The sequence below is a fragment of the Leishmania braziliensis genome, chromosome 11, assembly GCF_000002845.2.
Source record: "Leishmania braziliensis MHOM/BR/75/M2904 complete genome, chromosome 11".
Classification (NCBI taxonomy): domain Eukaryota; phylum Euglenozoa; class Kinetoplastea; order Trypanosomatida; family Trypanosomatidae; genus Leishmania; species Leishmania braziliensis.
The window spans coordinates 118,599-138,735 of record NC_009303.2 but is presented as its reverse complement, the minus strand read 5'-3'; the positions used below and the strand labels follow the sequence as shown (position 1 = coordinate 138,735).

The 20,137-nt window shown below is 56.8% G+C and overlaps 4 protein-coding genes across 4 annotated transcripts; all 4 read right to left on the bottom strand.

The window, feature by feature from the left end:
* Positions 1-8,240: 8,240 nt before the first annotated feature.
* NT4 (nucleobase transporter) lies at positions 8,241-9,902 on the bottom strand (the record flags this gene model as incomplete). Its single annotated transcript, XM_001562917.1, has 1 exon — positions 8,241-9,902. The coding sequence occupies one exon, from the start codon at positions 9,900-9,902 to the stop codon at positions 8,241-8,243; it is 1,662 nt and encodes a 553-aa protein (XP_001562967.1).
* Positions 9,903-11,271: 1,369 nt separating this feature from the next.
* On the bottom strand, positions 11,272-13,236 carry LBRM_11_0310 (conserved hypothetical protein; the record flags this gene model as incomplete). Its single annotated transcript, XM_001562916.1, has 1 exon — positions 11,272-13,236. The coding sequence occupies one exon, from the start codon at positions 13,234-13,236 to the stop codon at positions 11,272-11,274; it is 1,965 nt and encodes a 654-aa protein (XP_001562966.1).
* An 836-nt stretch (positions 13,237-14,072) lies between these two features.
* Positions 14,073-16,238, bottom strand: LBRM_11_0300 (conserved hypothetical protein; the record flags this gene model as incomplete). Its single annotated transcript, XM_001562915.1, has 1 exon — positions 14,073-16,238. The coding sequence occupies one exon, from the start codon at positions 16,236-16,238 to the stop codon at positions 14,073-14,075; it is 2,166 nt and encodes a 721-aa protein (XP_001562965.1).
* A 1,618-nt stretch (positions 16,239-17,856) lies between these two features.
* AAT15 (putative amino acid permease/transporter) lies at positions 17,857-19,260 on the bottom strand (the record flags this gene model as incomplete). Its single annotated transcript, XM_001562914.1, has 1 exon — positions 17,857-19,260. One exon carries the CDS (start codon positions 19,258-19,260, stop codon positions 17,857-17,859), a length of 1,404 nt encoding a protein of 467 aa, XP_001562964.1.
* Positions 19,261-20,137: the final 877 nt, after the last annotated feature.

Below are 20,137 nucleotides of genomic sequence, written 5' to 3'. Positions count from 1 at the left end.
CTGATGCAGAATGTGCTCTTGGGCCCCGCAACATCGACCACACGCGCAACGTTGTGCGGCGCGTGCCTCGATGGCTGCCACAGACAGGTAGCAGCTGCGGCATCTTCTCTCCGGTGCCCCTTCTCCTTAGCCTGCGGGACTGCGGATCGCAACTCCTCACTTATCAGTGCGGTCGGCCATCCTCCTGGGGCTACTGCGCTATCCAGAACGGAAGCCGTCTCTTGTGGTCCACCATGGGCAGTGGTGGATGACGGAGCGTTGTGGTCTGGCAAGTCTATGCGGCGTGTCGTTGCTGCCTCCATGACGCTTACATCCGGCGTTGCTCGACGACTTGCCCGATTTATCCTCGTTGGTGTGCGCATGGGAAACGACAAAACGCTCGACGGACGCCTCGCCTCTGATCCGCTCAGCAGCGCACTTGTGAGGAAGCGTTGATAGCGATCGTTGTCGTAGGATGTACTGTGATAATGTGGTGTGTGCTGTTGAGACGATCGACTAAGAGATGAGCGGCGAGCCGGCGTGAGCTCCTGCGAGAGCGTCGCTGCTGTGGTTGTCGAGGATCCCGCGGCCATGGACCACAGCACGGGGGTGGCCAACATGTCGCGCGGACACATGGATGGTGACGACAGCTGATTGGCATGTTGAGAGGGCAAGTACGCACCAGGAACAGCGACATGGAGTGCCGAGAAAACCTTTTTGTTGGCGACTCCAACGTAACGCGTATCGGCGCCATCGTGAGACTCGAAAAAGTCCTCGATATTGGCACCGGCTCCTCCGTGCTCTTCCTCTTCGTCCACCACAGGGGCTGCAGCGCCGCGCGGCGTCAGGATCCGATCGGCAGCGACGCTGGTGACCCGAAGCATTTGTGAGCGGTTTTACGTCTGCTGTGTTCTGCAAGTGCCAGAGAGAAAGAACACACAGCGTTGGCTCAACACTAACGCACACAGAGAAAAAAAAAAGGGGGGAAAGAGGGTGGCCGCGTTGGTCGCACACTCGAGTGAGGGTGTGAAAAACGAGCAAGACGCCCACACACTCGCAGAGATAGGGGAAGAGGAGGAGGAGGAGGCGCACACACTCGCAGAGATAGGGGAAGAGGAGGAGGAGGAGGCGCACACACTCGCAGAGATAGGGGAAGAGGAGGAGGAGGAGGCGCACACACACACACACGGGCGCACAGAGAGACAGAGAGAGAGAGAGAGAGAGAGCCAAGGAGAGACGAGGCACGCGCTGGCAACTGCACTGTCGAGAAATTCCACCAAAAAGGCGCACGCTAAACAATCCTTCGAAAAGATAACGAAGAAAATCTCTATGAGAACGGAGGAGGACCGGTTCAATGCGGTAGCCTCAAAGTGCTCGGCCTGCGGTGCGGCTTGTCGTGTTATATGGAGGCGTCTCTCTCTCTCTCCAGAGATGGATGGGCAATGCAAGGGTAGCAGGGACACCGTTTGCGCGTGTGCGTATACGTGGGTGCGCAGAAGCACGACGCACTGTAAGGAGGGAAAGAAAGAGAAATGCGGAAAGAATGATAACGAGAGAAAGCAGCATTTAAAGATGAAACGTACCTGTCGAGCTCCCCCCGCCAGGAGGAGTGTATGGGGGTAGTGAAAGGAAAGGAAGAAAAACTGCGTGGTGGCAATGCGGTCCCTCTTCGCTGCTGCCTGTTGCGCTGCCCTAATCGAGTGCCGTACAAATCGCACAGGTGAGTAAGCAAAACACGCGTACACGCAAAAATGAGCAGTAGAAGAAAACAGAGAAGGCTAAGGTATTCAATAAACACCAGCCTAGCCTCTCTAAATGTGGGAGAGGAGAAATGACGTTGAGTGATATAAATCAGCGACCAAAAAAAAAAAAACTCAGATGCCGCAAAGTCAAAGGAGAGAAGTTGGAGGATAACGGGTGTGTGTGTGAGAGAGAGAGAGAGATGAGATCGACTTTCTACACCATGTGTTGAGAGCGTGCTCTGCGATGGTATGCTTGGATGCCAAGCGGGATAAGTCCTCCACAACCTCTGTTCCGAGAAACTCGAATCAACGCGGGTGAGAGTAAGGACGGAAGTTGCACGCGACACCCCCATCCCTCGAGCTGATTAGGAACTCTATTTAATATGTGATACTTGCCTGCTTAGCGTGCATATGACCACGTATGGGGCAAGTGACCCACACCTCCGTCAACCTATCCGGTCTCACCAGGTCCGATCTTTCTCGAGCCTCCCGAGTCGCTCGTGGGCTATTTGCCGACCCACGGCCCGCGTCACCAGTTTACAGTCCAAGGAGGGGGCACGCCGTGAGTAAGGTGTAGACAAGTTAGTGTGGCCCCTAAAAAGAAGAAAAAGTATGACGAAAGGGTATAGAGCAGGGAAAAAGGACTGCCTTCACACCAGCTGAGAGTACGGCGTGAGTGTTTGTGTGTGTGGGGGAGGGGGGGGGGGGCGTGGATCATCCGATTGCAGGCAATGGACAATGGAAAAGCATTTTGGGTCGTAGCGTGTGTGCGGGAGTTCTGTTCTTCCGTATCACACGTGACTTAACTAGAGAAGGAAAAGGAAACTGCGCGTCCAAACCAACCCGTGCATCGGACACAAGGCCGGCCTCAAGGCATCTGCTAGTCTGTGTCGCGAGGGGACGTATTGGAGGCTCGCTCTGTATGGGGGTAATCGCTGTCAGACCGAGGCGGAGTTCATGGCTGACGGTGAAGGCACGCGCTTATCCCTTACACACTCCAGAAAGCGTGGGTTTGTTGCCCACGAGAGGATATGTGCAGGATCTGAGAGGGACTGCGTCGCGAAAGGAGCCAAACACTTGGGTAGCTGCGCGTGCTTCAGCCGCGTCCCCTATCGATCGCCAACCACCCCGACCAGCGAGTGACGAATGTGTCTAAACGTTACATACCTGCCCTCGTCGGCTGCGCAACACCAACTCGGCGTGAGCAATGGTCGGTCGCGCGCGAAAATCAGTTCTTCATCTGGCGCAACGCCGAAGGGCTCAGCTGTACCTTTATGCTCGAGTGCGATGCGCCATCGGCTCAGCTCTGCCCCGACCCTTCGGGCTTCCTTCAAATGCTCCCAATGCCGATGAACGGGAATCGCCAGCGCGCGCAGCGAACCACAGTTTCCCCACGAAGGCCTTTAGCTGTGCCACAACGAATTGGAGGAAATCGGCTGAATTCGTCTCTCGGGGCGCCCTTGAGGGCCTTTGGACCCACAGCCACACATCGTGTGCGGAGGTCAAAGTGAACGCCCACAAAGGTGCAAACTTGTGCGCACACCGTCTCCCTCTCGTGTTCAGCGTGGACCGCGATGGCACCACCGCCCCTTCCCCTGCGATTTGCAGGTTGTCGGTCCATGCGAGGACTGTTGTCTGTGAAGAAGCCCACCTATACATCCGTGCAGACGGGACCACGCCCACGGGCGGCCGACGAGTGCGCGGGCATTATCTAGGGACTAACGCGCAGCCCCATTCGGCAGCGCTCGCATCTCGTAGCACGAGCCGGTCCCGTCGCGGAATGGAAATCGAGCGTGGAGGTGCCGCGGCAGTTGTGCCTGAGGAAGCAAACACGTCAAGTCGAACGTCTCCCCCAACCCGTCGGCAGGCTCTGCCAGGGAGCCTCTGGTAGCGGCATGTGGGGCAGACAGCCGGCGTTCTGCAATGGAGCATTGAGGCAGCGGGGCCACACAATAAAACGCAGTCGCGGGGCAGCAGACTTCTCCTCCAGCACTCTGAAAGCCGAGCGCAGCGAGTCCACCATCTCTGTATCGTCGATCGTTTTTTCGTCCACACCTACGGCCACCAACGACGCTGCCCACCGCTGAGTAAAAGGCATGAGTGAGGAGCTGTGGGTGCCGCCTTTACATCAGCCCCCAGGCTAGCCACACACTGCTGCACCCCCGCTCGCCTACAGCGTCGTATCGGAGCGCAACGCAACGCTGTCATCCTGCAGGCGTGCGGAGGAGTGAAACATTCATCCGCAGGCACCGGTACGGGTGTGCGAGCGCTAAACAGCAGTGTGGATGTCTGGCCCTTGGGGAAGGAGGGAAAGGGGGGCATCAGTAGGCTTTCGTCGAAGAAGGAGCTACCCGGCCACGAGTCGCCCACCAAAGGAGCTTTGGGAGACAAGAAGACCCGAGCTTCCTCGCCAGCAGCATCTTCTGGTGAGCATATCGAACGGCTGTGCCCTGAATCACTCGCTGTGCGGGGGAAGGGGAAGCGCCGAATCACGGCGTCGCGCTTGCAGATCGCGTTGTCTGATATTCGGGCCAATATGGTATCCATCGCTCCAGCCCTGATGCAGTGCACGCGAAAACCGCAAACCATCAGTGGAAGGTTGATCCTCCTGTGCTGGGAGGAGAAAGAGCGGCGTTTGCCGGGTAGAGACCGCCCACAACAGCCGTCGCAGGTGCACTTGGATCTCCCATCTCCACTCGCCGAAGTCGATCACTAGCCCGTCGAGAAAAACAAGTAGAAACGACTTGGCCGTCATCCTGATGATGATGTCCTACCTGCACGCAGCCTTCCACATGATTCGGTACACTGCGCAGAGGAGTGGAGATGCGACCCCCTCCCCCCACAACGATGTCGATCAGAGACTCGCTGGGGATGGATAGGGCCTGCTGCGCGGTTCGAGGTCCCCTCGCTCCTTTGATCACTGCATCCAGCAATTTGAGGTAGTGGACCGGCTGTCCAAGCTTGGAGGACACGCTGAGATGATGGTGCAGGTATGTGTGCTTGGCATACGGGGTAGCCTGCAGACTCACCACAAAGGCCGCGGCAGTCTCTTGATCAACAGGGCGGCGGTGGAGCTCGATAAAAGTGGCAGACTTGTTGCTCAAGAAATTGATGGTGCCTCCATGGTCGCTTGGCGGAGAGTCCCTGGTACAGGGCCACGGGCAGCGGTGGGGTGCAGCCTTCGACACACAAGCAGTGGCGGCGCACTGCTGGCGCGCGATGAACCCACGTGGCGCCCTCAAGTCCCTCGAGGGAGCGAGCTGCCTGACTTGTTGCCCGAGAAGGGGGCAGCGCGCCTTCCTACGAGGATTCGCGCGAGGCAAACCCCATCGAGCCTCCGCACGAGAAGGGTGGCGCTTGGTTGGCTGCGCTGTCCTCCTCCTCTGTTTTCAAGACGACTTCCCCGGGGTCTGGGGTGGGGTGGGGGGGAGTTAAGCCTCGTCGTCACTGGTGGTCTACGGTCACATCCTCGTCCGTGGCCACGGCCGCCTCGTCCTTGACCGCTTCGACCTCAGAGTCCATTTACCCGACGCTCCGTCTCCAGCTGTCCCCCTCCACGCAGAAGCGGTGGCGGTGACTGCCTGTTCCCTCTGCGGACTCGCGCCGCTAGTCTTAAATGGAGTCCGTGAACGATATTGCGTCAAGCGTCTTGCACATCGATGTTGCGAGTCCTCAACTCCACGTTGTACAGCTTGCCAATGTGTGTTGCAACTGTGAAACTGAGCAAGACGTTCCGTGGTGACCATCGACGATAGTGGCCTCACACGAGCATCATGAGCCCGCCCAGTGCCTCGTGGTACGCCTTCATGTGTGGCACCTCTTCCGGGGGCAGGAGGAGGGGGGGGCGGACACACCGCTCCTTTACCTCCCGGTCGAAAAGGCGTACTCCGGCCTACGTCGCCAGCAGTCGGCTTCAGGTCTCACGGTCGAAAGCATCAAAGCCTCCTGTTGCGTCCCCGCCACCGGGATCTACGTCTCGGGCAATATAGGCCGACAGTCCCCAATCCCCATCCTTGGAGTGGCACCCGGACCTCACATCTGGCGAGTCAGAAGTGCCGCCCGCGTCGGAATCCCGCGGAACACGCGCTAGATCTCGAGCGCCCCTCCCCCCATGCCGGGAATGATGACTGTACTGTCTGACTACCTGCTGCCGTGGATGCTTTGGTTTCCACAGCCGCTACCCCCCCCCCTGCGGAAGCCTCAGGCATCCAGCCACCCAGTCCCACATATCGATGCTCCCCTACAGCCTGCTGATGGCCGCTCCTGTTCCATGCCACAAAAAGAAAACATCTCCTCGGCCTACCTCTTGCCAGTGTGTCCACGTCGCCCCACAATACTTCCCCACAGAATGTCGGGCTGGGCGGCCCAGTCGTCGATGGTGTTCATCGCAGCCCCCTGGTGCCTTACGACCCACCGCGCACATCCCCATCACCGTTTCAGGTGATGCCTGCTTCATTGGCCCCAGAGCCGCAACGGATGGTAGAGCGCTCTCTAGCCGTGGCGTCACACCTGCAGCGCTGCAGCGTATCCTTGTGGAAATAGATGATGCCGATTCCTTGCCTCCCCGCTCCACTCGCGGAAGGATTCCGGAGTGAGGAACGGATGGGGGTCAGGGACAGCGTGGCTGTGCTGCACAGGCACATCAGAGGCGCTACACGCCTGCTTCTGCCTTGGAATACTCACCTCGTTTGGGGAGGGAAGTACTGGCAGCCACGTGCAGTTAGCTTCGACAACCAACCTATGCACTGTGGGTCTGCTCGATGCAGCACGTCATCGAATTTAACGTTCAATGGCGTCTGTAGTGATGATGGGTGTTCTGTAGGGTTGATGGTGAAAGAGAACGAGGCGCCCATGTGCATGAATACATACACACTTCAGCTTCCACTACTGCACAAAAGGCTCATTTTGCTCTCCGACAGCAACAGAAGAGGAGGGGAAGAGAGGGAAGAGAGAAAGTGAGCTATCAGCGGGCATTCATCGATATGAACGAGTTCACTACCTTCATAGAGAAAAGGACAACCACAACTCGGAAGGGTGGGGAAGATAAAGAGGAGAACAGAAGTTTGCGTGTGTGTGGGGGGGGGGGAGTTATTGAATGTGTGCTTTTTCCTTTGCTTTCGGTCATGTCGATTTTCTGCCGTACAACACGAGATATGCTTCACCCTGCCGCCGGGCTTCCACAGGGCCGGCTGCGTGGTGCGAGGCGGCCCTAGACGCGCGTTGCGGCAACGCGGAGTCGCCGGAACACGTCCACCGCCTCAAGCTCTACGCGCCACCGGCCCCGCAGGCCGCCGCACAGCCGCCCCCCAGCATGCCCACCGCCGCGTGGCGCATCTGCCGCGGCGCTGCGCAGGCCCCCACGCCAGCGGGCAGCGAGGACCGGGCGGGGGACGCCCGAGTCACGCCGACGCACTGCCCAGCTCGCGGGCTGTAGCAATCCGACCTCGCTGCGTTGTAGGTGCCTGCCCTTGCCTCCGCCAGGGGTGGCTCGGCAGCAGCAGGGATGGGGGGTGTGAGGGGCTGCTTCGGCTTCCCAGCACGCACTCTGGGGGCACCGGGGCTCTGAGATGTCACGAACTGCGGGGTCCTCTGGTCGTGAGGCAGGGAGAACAGGAGCAAACGCAACGAATATATATATATATAGCAAAGCATCACGATGAGCCAACTGCCACACAGATGCGAATCGGTTAATATGAATCCATAGAAATGACAAACAAAAAAGAAGGAAAGAACCGTACAAGCAACACCTGCCGTCAGTCAAAGGCCTTCTTGTGTTGGCTACCTTCTCTGATGTGAAAGGGAAAAAAAAAGCGCTTAAAGTGGCATTTCTTCCGCTGCGGTGCCGCACTCACGAGCGGGAGGAAGACAGACAGAGAAAACATAAAGGAAGAGACATCGAAAGTCATCCGTGTCATTGTGCACGGGTGGCTCCCAGGACCGGAAAGTAGTGCCTCTTCACTCTTTCTTTTTTTTCTCTCCTTCGCGTCACCCTTCACTACCATCTCACTTCGCACGCACACGCAGAAACGAGAGAACGACACGCACGCAACACTACTTTTGGCAGCTGAAGAAGACAGTGACCAAATAGAGGGAAGCACATTAACGAAAAGGAAAGTGAATAAACGAATTAGAGGGGAACGGTGCTCTCTTTGTATCCGGCGCCACTCCTCTTCGAGGCCGATATCCACCACACACACACACACTCTCTCTCTGGGTGTCTGTGTGAACTCGCGCGCGTTTGTCTTCCAGCTCGGTTTTCTTCTCGCCACTTTGTCGTCATATTCACAGCTCTTTGCAAGCAGAGAAGCTGAAGCAGAAGAAGAACAGGTGGAGGACGAGGGCAAAACTTGTAGGGGAAAGCGACGCGTGGACGGCACGGTGGGGCATCCATAAGCAAAATCATGAAGCAAGTGTGCCCGTCACCTTTTGTAACTTCATCCCTCTTCTGCATCGCCCGAAGAGAAGAGAGAAGCCACATGAGCTGGCGAAGCGGGACACGGAGGCGTATCGCCATTTCGTTCAACTGAATGGAAGTACCTCAGCCAGCTGAATGAGCGAGCCGACTGCACAGCCAATCAGGAGACACGTGCCTGTCAACTGGCCGGCCATGGCCCTCTCACCATCGGTGGTGAGGCTCGGCGTCGCAGGGCTGTAAATCATCGAAAGCGCCCCAAGGAAGCCGTTCGACGCACCCATGATAATCGTGAACACGTACGCCGGCGCCTTCGACGGGATCTTGTGCGTCGCGCACAGCAGCAGCAGAGGAATGAAGATGATACGGGCAATCGAGCCAATCAAGATCGCCTTCCTCGGTGGCCACAGGCGCCTCCACAGAGTCAGCAAACGACCGATAAGGTCAGCAAAGTTGTGTGCCGCGATGATGAGTGTCGTGAACCAGCCGTCAGCACTATCCACAGCGAGAATGATACCGGGGAACACAAGATACGTGACACAGAAGGTCAGGAAACACGCAATCATCATCGGGTAGATCTTCTTGACGACCGGCCACAGCCTCACCTCCTGCAGCAGCTCTGCCGTCGTCAATACGCCATCCTCGGCAGCAAGGAAGTCCGTGCTGCTCTTGTCGAGGTAATCCTTTGTCGGTGCCTCAACCTCACCCTTGACCTCGTCGGGGGACTCCTCTGGATGCGCACAGTTGTCTGCCTCCGTTTGTGTGGCAGTCACCGCAGCGCCATCGTGGCTCTGGGGCACAGGAGTCAATGCCCTCGTTGGCTCCGCCTCAAAGTCCTCCCTGGTGGTGAAGGCGCGGTCGTCAGAGAGGGCGTTGGGGTGGTGGTGCGCCCGGTCGCCGCTCACTGCCACATCGTCGTTGCTCATCCGCAGCACCTCTGCGTTCTCCTCAGATTCAAAGTCGGCCACACAGCAGCCGGCAGCGATGTCCTTTGAGTCGGTGGCACTGTTTTCGCCACACGCACCCCCATCGGTCACCCTCTCCACACTCCTGCGCCGGCGGTAGATGTTCGCCCACGGACCGCGGCTGGAGCGGAACTCAGCAACGTAGAGCCGCGCATATGGGTTGCACAGCAGAGCCGCGAGGAGCAGTCCGGAAACGAGGATGATGCCTATCGCCAGGCAGAAGTAGATGAGGGACTGCGACAAGACGGCGCTGTAGCTGTCAGTCATGCTTGCTTTCAAGATTATCTGCAGTAAAGACACCAGCACCCCGCAAACTGCCGAACCGATCAGCATGCCAGTCAGGATAATCGGAGGGCAGGGACCGAAGAGGGCGTACCCGGTGTTCTCGAAATAGGCACGAGCAGCTCCGCCGAGGTATGCTACGATCATCATTGCCGCTATTGCATTCTTCTCGGACACGTGCGTGTGAGGCATGATGAGGATGACGAGAAGCTCTATAATCATAATCACGCAACTCACCTCAAGGCGAAAGAGCAGCGAGAAGCGGCACATAAAGGAAGTCAAGTTTGTCGGCTCATGAATCGCCTGCACCACTATGGTGACCATCGTGTAGAAGCTCAGAATGTTCTTCCAAAACACAGGTGAGCGCGGCACTGCAGCACTGCTCCCAGCAAGGTATTTGTAGTACTCGAGCATGAAGCTCGGGGCACTGTTGATAGCGTTGATGCCTATCACCATGGTCACCCCGACCACAAGGCTGGTGACCATCATGACCACCTGCGGTACCTTCGATGTTGCTTCCATTGCGCCTTATATGGGGGGGGGGGGGGGGGGAGGATATTTGCAGGGGTCGCCCAGCTCCCGTGTGTGCACAGCTAAAACGCGGTGACTGCAAGAGGGGTGTTGTGAAGTACGCACCGAAGCAAAGCAGCACCGAAGCAAAGCACACGTACAAGGGGGGAGGGGGGAGAAGAGAGAGACAAGTACAGGAGAGACGAGGCAGAAAAGGGGGGGGAAAAGCACTCAATCAATAATATGAAGCCCTGCCATGCGGAGAAATTGGAAAAAGGGAAAACAGAGGTGAGAGCAAGGAAGAGCCGTGATTGGAGCGAAAAACGAAACGTCCCTGTAAAGTGTTAGAGAGAGAGAGTGTGTGTGTGTGTGGGTGCAACAGTAGAAGAGAGAGAGTCAAGCAAAGGTACGTGCCCGGGTGCTAGTGATTGTGGGGAAAAGCAGAAGTGGGGGGTGGCGCCCTAATGAACCACACATCCCTCTCAGTTCTTCTTCACGCATGGGCAAGTGTATGTGTGTGTGTGTGTGTGGGTGGGTGGGTGAGTGTGGATGTATGGGGGTGTGGGGGTGTGGAGAGGTGGGGCGGAGTAACGTGCAGCAGAGAGGAGGGAACGCATGAGCAGACACAGAGTTGGAGACGCAAGAGAGTACGGGGCGGAGACACCAACCACCCCACTTGATCCTACAATCAAAAGCATAATATCGGAACGTGGGAGATAGAGGAGGTAGTGGGGCCGAGTCGTCGTAGAAGTCCCAGAGTGTCCCACTTTGCCTACACACGCACCTGTATACCTATGTAACTGAAGTGGTCGCGAGGCTCGCAATCCATCTTCCTGTCACCACTTACATCTCATCATTGGTGTCTATTTTGCTTTTTTTTTGTGGAGTGCAGCCCAACAGAAGTACGGGCGGCGTTGCACATTTTTTGCCGTTGAATGTGCCAATTTTCTGCCGTACAACACGAGATATGCTCCACCCTGCCGCCGGGCTGCACCGACGCACCGCCGTCCAGGACACGACCGCCGACATCCGCAGCAATGCACCGATCCGACCTCGCTGCGTTGTAGGTGACTGGCCCTGCCTCCGCCAGGGGTGGCTCGGCAGCAGCAGGTATGGGGGCGTGGGGGGCTGCTTCGGCTTCCCAGCACGCAGGGTGGAGGCACCGGGGCGCTGGGACACCGCGCACTGATGTGTGCCTCCTGGAGTGGTGTGATAGTCAGGACAAAAAGCGGAGATGTGCTGACACGGGAATGGGGAGTGGTGGGCGGCACCCTAAATAACATACCCACACGTGACAACAAAACACACACCCGCGAGCGAGGAGGATAGGAAGCATAATCTGCTACGAATGGGGGAGCCTTCCACCTGCATCACCGTCGCACTATGGCGGCAAGCAGCGCTCAAGATGCTGGCGGACATCCGCAATAACACGCTTCACCCTTTCATCATCGTAGATGGCAATTTGGTCAGTGAAGCTTGGATAGCGAAAGGCGTTTACCATCCGCGCTGCTGACAGCAAGAGCTCTCGTTCCTCCGCCGGATTCGCAACCGATGGTCCAAAGCGCACGTCGATCGGTGGAATAATGACGAAGTGATATTGCATAGCCCGCTCAAGGATGAGGACTGGCTGCGTTGGCATAGAAGCAATCACCCACGGGCGGAACTCGATGACGGTGCGGCAGCGAGGCGGGGAGCGTTCCATCCACATTGCATGGCCGACCCCGAGCCCATGCATGCCCACCACAATGTCCGCGTAGCGGCCTAGGTGATACTGCTGTGCAGCCGTGTGGTTTTCCAGGTATACCTCCTCTACCCGAAACCCCGCCTCCCGCATCCACTCTGCGTAGCGGGACGCATTGGCGATCAGTCGGGTTGTGCGGTGTACAAATAGAGCTCGCGGTCGATACGACGGCGACAGTGGAGAAGCCGCGTAGGCGCCGAATCCCCACAACGTCGAGGTCCACGAAAGCGACGCGTGCTGCAGTCGCAGCCGCTCCATCTCCTGCACAGATCGATTTACACCGTACGGTGAGGCCCGGAACTGCCGGGCAGCCCAATCCTGAATGCCGTAAAGCATGTCACGCTTCAGCACAGGAAGACGGTGTGTAGTCACGAGGAGGGCGTCGCAAAAACACACAGTGGGCGCAGTGGCCAGAGACTCTCGCGGCGGTGTCTCCCGCGATGCCGGTGCGGGCGCCACCGCAGCCGTTGCGTTGACCTCGAGCTCTGCACAATGGCGGGACTTCGTACGCAAAAGAAACGAGCTGTTGTACGGAGACCCGTGGGCAAGCTCCGGCGACGAGAATGCGTTCGCTAACGCCGCGCTTAGCTCCATCTTCCCACGTGTGTCCCCGTGGCGGTCCGCCCAGTTCGACTCTGGCTGATGTAGCAGTACCGTTTGGGTAGGGATGCGCAGCAGAACGCCATCCTGCCAGGTTTGGTAGGTGCTGTGGAGCGCCTCAAGGGCATCAGTGACGAGGTGGAAGAAGTGAGTGGCAATCCACGCTCCACGAAGAAGCACCGCCATCGCTGGCACAACCCTCACTACAGCGTCAGATGCGTGAGAGGACGGTGGGGAGAGCAGGTCATCCGTTAAAGGAAGAACTTCCAACTCAGCTGCCTGAAACTCGGCAATCCCTGCACGGATGCGCGCATCTGTCAGGTAGATCCGCCCAGAACGGAGGCACACCGGGCTTCCAGTGGCAGTGTAGCTGGCGTTTGCCAAGTAGCGCGGCGAAACTGAAACGCTGAACGCGGATGTGTTTGACGCGCTTGCCTGTTGCCAGCTAGCGGTCCTCCATGAAGGCCTCTCTGCCACGCGCGCCGCACAGTAGGCCGAGAGTCTTTCTACACTGTTCATCCTCCCCTCAGACGCGCCACCGTTGAGCATAACCCATTCTGGCCTGAACGCGTATGGCTGTGAAGGTGTAGTCGCTGAAGACGTCTGGAACATCAGCGCGTAGATGGCCTCGAGGGGGTCTTCAGCGAAGCGCTTCGCCGAGAAGACAAGCTCCTCTGTCCGTAGACAGCGGAAGCGATGATGAGCTTCGTAGAGTCCTTGCTGCTGCCGAAAGACCGCCACGTCATCGCCGTACCAGTCCCATCCCCACCCTTGTGTCTGTGTCAAGACTACACAGCAGAAGAAGAAACAAATCGTGGCGACGCCGAGCACGCAGGAAAGAGTGCGGAAACGGCGTACGCCTCTGCGAGCGCGCCAAAACCGGTGACCCAGTGAGCCACAACTGAACGCCCCAAACGCCCTTGCGGAGGAGGATGATGATGGTGGTGGGTGAGGCGCAGGGGGCGAATGCCCCCCTCCTTGCTTGCGCATCGCCTCCAACGTCATCCTGCTGGCCCAAAAGAAACAAACAAACTCATTGATACACGTCGTGAGCGTCTGTGTCTATGTGCAGTGGTGTAGCAGCAGAAGTCCAGATTGTGGAAGTGAAGGGCGCGCCACTGCCATTCCGCTCCGCCGCCACGTCTGCAGTTGCCTTGGTAGTGAAGCAGCAGCCGTGATACAGCCTGGGAAGAAAGAGGAAGACATACATTCATTGTGTTACCAGAAGAGAGAGAAGATGCCTCGTGTAAAAATCGACATCCTCCCCTTACAAAATGGAAAAAAAGCGCATCAAGATTCAGCCACTGGTCCCCACCACCGCCCGTTCAGCATAGCATCCACCCCGCTAGTAGAGAAGATGGTGCATTCCACTACTAAGATAATGCTCTGTGTAGTAGTAATACCAGCAGTGAGCATCGCCTTACGTGGAGCAGAGGGCTTTTCACGTCCAGAAAGCGAGCCAGAGACTCCGCCATCGAGGTGCCAGATACCTCTCGAGTGTCCCCCTTCTCGCTCTTCCGTGAACGGCAGTACACGTGTTTTCCTTTATTTTCATCTTTGTATCCAACAACAGAGAGAGAGATACAAAGACCTGCACCTGCGCACGCACGCACACCGTCTCTGGGTGTGTGTGTGTGGGGGGGGGGGGGGGGAGGGTGTCTTAGTTACTCGGAGGTATGGAGAAAAGAGGCACGCCTTGCTCAAATCCCTGTGGAGAAATGCAGGTACGCCCGGCGCAAGTTCAGTATGCGCAACCTCAGCCCTTACTGTGGGCACCCTTGGTCATCGAGTCGCTACAGCCCCTCCACTCTCCATAGGTTTGTTGAAGGCTTGAAAAGGCATCACTCTTGGTCAAGGTCGTGCATGGCCATCCCAACGACATCCAGCTGAATAATATCCGTGCGGGCATTCAGCAGCATGCCTAAATGCGGCGTTGTGCGCCCCATATCGCCGTGCACAAACTCCTTCACATACGTTCCAGCCTGGGTCTCGAGATCGAGCAGGAACCAATGCGGGTTGAGAGGTGTCAACCTCATCGAGTGAATCAACCGCGGCCGCCAATGCAGTGAGCGGCGGTGCAGCACACGCAGGGGCGTCTTTTGCTGAATCGACAAGTCCTTCATCGCGTGAATGGCACGCACGTGAGGATCGGCCGCCGCGTCGTTGATGGCACGGCTGGACCAGATGACACAGCGATACTGCTTCACCTTGCTCTCCGAATGACGGGCCAGGCGGACGGTGATGTCCGCATCCGTGTGTCGCAGTTGACTCACTTCTATGCTGCCCTCGTAGCTGGCGGAGATCAGCGCCTCAAGGCAGCGCAGATCATCCTCGGTGAAGCGCTCACGGATCGGCGAAATGAGCTCCAGCACAAACGGCCTCCCCTCACCGAGCATCCGCACATCCACGTCCTCGCGACCGGCGCTGTGAAACTTGTAGCGCTTGTAGCCAAAGACGAGAGCGGATGAAGCGACAGGCGGGGCGACAGACTGCCAGCGTGTGGCGTGGGTACCGCGCTCTACCATCACAGATGCAGCTGACGCCAACTTCCCTTCCTCACTGGTGAGCAACACCGGCGACGCCGGGGCCTCGGGAGGTACGGCAGGCATATCCGGAAAAAAGAAAGGCAGCACCGGGTTTGCAATGACCTCCTGGAGAGAGAATGAGCCAATGCGCTGCCCATGTAGAAACCACGGGGACTGTGACATGTTGCGCATCATTTTGCGATACCTCCCCATGAGGTAGATGTTCTTGTGATGCACTTGGAAGGAAACCGTGGCTGCCTGTCGAGCAGTCGCTCGACAATCCTCTTGGCGTCCCTCGGCCGCTGCCGTCGCTGTCCCTGGCATCCATCCAGCCTTGGTGAGATACGGAACTACGTAGTCGTAGATAACACTATAGGGAAGCACTTCGGTGGAGCGGTTTCCGCAGTATGCGGCGGGCATGTGCCCCTCTGTGATCAGGCCCTCTGTGGCGTGATGACGACAAAACACATCGCTAACGAGGCTCTCGCTCGCCCCGCTGTAGCGAAACGCTTGCAGCGCCACAAGAGCAGGTCTGGTTGCACCGCAGCCTGGCGCAGCAGCCCGAGAAGAACTCACCGGCTCAGAAAAGGCGGCAGTCTCCTCGGTTCGTGCACGTTTGACGACGGCCTCTTCTCCAGCGGCCCCCCTCCTCCCCGCCTCCCTCGTACTATCCAACAACGCTCCAACAGCCTCAACATACACGGCAAGCCCAGGAAGCTGCGCGGTTCGCGAACTGGCTGCCGGCAACACGCTTGAGGCCGCTACACTGTCATGCGAGTCCAACAGATAGGGGAGAATGCGCGCACGCAGGTCGCTCATGTAAAAGTCTTTGAAATTGTTCAGCTCCTCCTTCACAATCGATGACGGTAACGGGCGCTCTGTGCCGGTCCCGTTGAGGTCGAAGTAACGGATTGCCACAGCCAGCCATGTGAAGGTGAAGCTACGGTTAATGTTGACGTTGATGGTGATGGCTTCAGAATCGTAAAACGGGCTTGTCCGCACTGCAGCAGCCGCCAAGGGGGCGTGAATGAGGTCAATGAACTGGTACAGCCCCATGCACGCAACGCACAACCATGTTACTGCGTATTGGGGGGCAGAATCTCCGCCGAGCATGCCATGCGCCGTCGACTCCGCGGCTGTGGGCCCGTTTACTTCGGGTGTGCCAGTTGGAAGTGGTGCTTTCAGGTCGCCTGCCGTGGTGACAATCGGTTGTAGAGCACCGCAAAAGTAGCGACGTACACTCTTAGGCGTCTCGTGGACGAGCGTGAACAGTGGATGATGGGCATCGTCCAGCGTCGGCAGTGTGTCATCAGATAGGGCAGAGACAGGTTCGGATGCGAGGGAAGGCTGAAGCTGCCCCATCGTTCGGGGAGGAGGGTAATCAAACAACATTGACATTCGAAGAGCACACTGGTAGCATAGTGCATCTTTTGGCCAGGTAGTGCTGCCAGGTGCTGCAGCCACAGCAGCAACACCAGACATGAGGTTTGTCAGCGTACCAAGAGACAGTGAAATAGCGGCTTGCGCAACAAACCAGAGGCGCAAGTATATGTGCGCGGGCGCGTGGGTGTGGGTGTCCTTGTACGGTGCGCACCCTAACCAGAGAAGCGTATTCTAGATCAGGGCGACTGTGTTGACGTTTGTTGTGTGCATGTATGGTCGTGTGGTGTTGCAAAGACGAAAAATTGAAAGGGCACAGAGTGTGGGTGTGTTACAAGACATCAGCATGGAGCTCACGTCTGTGAGCTGACAGCAGTGTCGCGATGCTTCTTTCTTTTCGAGCCCATCCTGTCCCACTCGAGCGGGAACTTGACCAAATCGCGAAAGTGGTCAGCGGCGTACCGCCTCCTTTGCGTGGGGTATTGACTTGCAGCGCACGAGCAAGAAGAGCCTAAACGAGCCTTCCGGTTCCGTTAGGATTTCCTCTGCGTTGTTTGGGCTCTGCTTGACGCTGTTCGTAGAATTTCCTCCATGATAGGCCTATGAGGTGAAGCTAGAAGCGCAACCCCTCCCCTCCTCACTTACCACCTTCTAAGATCACAGCTTCTAAAATAGGTTTTCATGGCTTAGCCAGGAGCGAGAAAGAAGCAGGTGAATTGAACACACGTTGCGCACACGCTGCTTTAGCAATGTCACCCTCCACCTGGCTCTTTGTCACCGCTTTGCAAGGGCACTGCATTGCTGCCGATCCCGCCTCCGCTCCCCCGGCCTTCTTTCGAAAACACGTCTCTCGTGCATTCCAGCTCGTGATAACGGTCAAGCAAAACAGAATGCACCAGGAACTAGCGCTCCTGTAGCCTAACATTACCCATGCAATACGCTCCCGTCTTACCACACAAACACAAGCGTGTGTGTGTGTAGACGCGTGCAGAGTACCTTCTCGGTGCTATCCGTCTCTTCTACCCTCTCTCTTTCTCTCCGCACTGCGCGGTTACCCAGGCTTTAGTAAACACGGAGTAGAAGTCGAGCACAGCTGTGGGCCAAAGGAGAAGAGCGGTGAAAGGCTTCCAAATATTGCAGAAGGTGCGCGCGAAGGCCTGCAGAGCAAAAGAAAAACGATTTTTTTCTTTTCTTTTTGATGGTAAGGAGAGGAGGAAAGCCAAAAGTCGCTGGTGCACAGGCTTTCCTCCGACACACACGCACACACGCACGTGCACACGAGGAGTGGCACGCGTCCCTTTCTAAGTGAATAAAAAAGACACCAGTTCGACTTGCTTCCTGTTCCACTGCCGTAGACTAACAGGCATACGCAGAGGCACACGCGTGAAGGCCCTCGCTTTATGTCCATAGAAAAGCTCGGCGAGCGGTCCGAAAATAGCGTTATTCGACAGCAATCAGAGAGAAAGAAATGAAGAGAAACCTGAAGTCCCAGCGGCGCCTGCCGTTTCGCGTTAGGAAAAGCACAACAACTGCAAAAAGGGTTAAGAAATCTCTCCATGGGGAAGGGGGGTGAAGCCCATCACCGCTGCGGCATGAGTCCGTGCACACGAAAAGAGAGAAAAATCAATCGAGAGCAGCTAAGGAGCTGATCTCATGCGTCTTTCCACATTTTTTTACTATCAGGGTCTCACAGGCGCACAGTTGGTCATCCGGACGACCTCTATTCTCTTGTCGAGAGAGGAGCGTCATTCGATACACGGCGTGTCGCAGCCGTATCCTTATCGTCGCTACCATTGCTGCGGGAGTTGACTGGAATTGTAGTGATAAAGGTGACGATACGGCCAGCAAAATCGTGCCGGTGAAAAAAGTGGCAATATACAAACGATACCAGGCAGGAGCAGGCGACGACCGCCACGCACAAAATAACAGTGAGTTTTTCCTGGAAGAGAGAAATAATGGTGAGGACAATAGCCGACGCCACGGCTACGCCCATCATGAGGTGCAGTCGCCAGCCGTCAAATGGAATGCGGAAGGGTCTCGGCAGGTGTGCGTACAGTTGGCGAAAGCGGTAAAATGATATTACGATCACAACAACGCGAATGCCATAGAGGCACTGATCCACAAGCACCAAGGAGCCGAAGCTCAGCACTGTGGAGAAAAGACCAGTGAGGACTGTGTTAAACGTCAGCGTCCAGTGGTATGTCCCGAACCGCTCGTTGCGCCGAGAGAACCACACACCCAACTTTCCTGGAAAGGCCTCTGTGAGCGCAATCCCCGAAATGATGCTAGTCGTCGTGCACAGGGCTGAGAGTGTCAGCCCGAACGCCGAGAGAACGCTACCCACAACAGTAATAAACTTGAGAACGTCACCGCCCACCTTGAACGACACCACAGTCCAGTACCCTGTCTTCCACTGCGACAAGTCAAGCGGTTCTCTTGATACGCTGGCGCCCGTTATGATAGGGGGTATGTAGGTGATGATGGCGAGTCCGATGAGTGAGACGAGCGATCTGATGATGGTGTGCTCCGAGTCCTCGACCTCTTCCACGACTGTCCCAGCTTGCTCCAGTCCAGAGAGGCACCAGGAGGCGGTGGAGATGAACGTGGTCCACTCGACGGATGCAGGGATGTAGCCCACAGCTGGCCAGTTCACGTAAAACCCGGTGGTCAGCTGCTGCTGAAGAAACATGAGAATGAATGGGGCCACCGTGAAAATGGTTAGCACCACACTTGTCACACCAACCGCCTCCACTCCGAGGAGGTTCAGGCCATACGCAAAGAGCAGCATGCCCAGTCGCAGGCACTTCGCCCCTATATCGCTGCACCTGACGGATGTGCACAAATACTCGGAGAACAACGTTGGATAGAGAGCATTGTCGACGGCTATGTAGATAAGCGACATGATTGCCATGGAGAGGTACACACTCCGGTGAAACGACAGTTTGATCCACATGAGGAAGCCGGCGTTGGACGGCACCGCAGATGCCAGCTCTGCCACAACTAGCATAATTGGACCTCCCATGATCACAGGAATGATCATAATAGAGATAATGGTTAAGAGCACGCCGCCGCCCATTACCGATTCTTCTATCCCGTAAGCTCCGCTGATGGTAAATGTGTACATCAGGCCCGTTAGAAGCATGGTGGAGAGACCCTTACTCTGTGGCAACGCTCTCTGCGGCAATGGCGAGTCAGGTACCTGGGCATCGTCTCTCTTTACAACAACGAAAGAACCGCTACAGTTGCCAGCCTCGGCTGAGTTTTCCTCTCTGGCAGCACCACTCTTCCGACTCTCGTGCAAATTGAGGGTTGCATCGATGCGGGAAGCGATAGGAGTGAGCTGGCATCCCTCCAGAAAGGCAGGGCGGTGAAGATGACTACGTGGTGGGTGTTCATAGAACTGCCGAATTATCGAGCTGGGGTCATAGTAGCTCATTCACAAAAGGAATGTCAAAGGAAACACGACAGAAAGTAGAGCAACCACAGGGAGAGATGAGGTAAAATATAATGATAATCAAAGGAACGACAAACACAATAAGAGAGTGACGGCGAAAAAGCCCGTATGCAGAAGCGAGCACGAGCAAAACCAAAGAAAGGAATGACCCCTACGCCCGTAAAGAGTCGACAGTGGTGTGCGTGAAAGAGGACGAAGCCGGTAAAGAAGAACAGCAGAAGCCCCACAAAAGGCGCGTGTATGGATAGAAGTGGGGGAGGAGGAAGTATGACCCTAAGAGAAGCTGGACGATGACGAAGAGTGGCAGTGCTCGTGGAAAAAGCAATGGATAGACACACACATACAGCTCTGTTGTGAGCAGTGGGGGGCACTCAAGTGCGCTGTGTGTATATGTATGTGTGTCTTCGCATGCAGATTCGTCGTGCTCCTGCAAATCTGGCAAGCGAGCGAGTGGGCAAACGAAATCGTACTCGACCTAACAGGTATAAGGTAGGCGCAACAAGGCTGTCGTGTCACAACTACCCTAACCTTACGAAAGGAAAGGGCC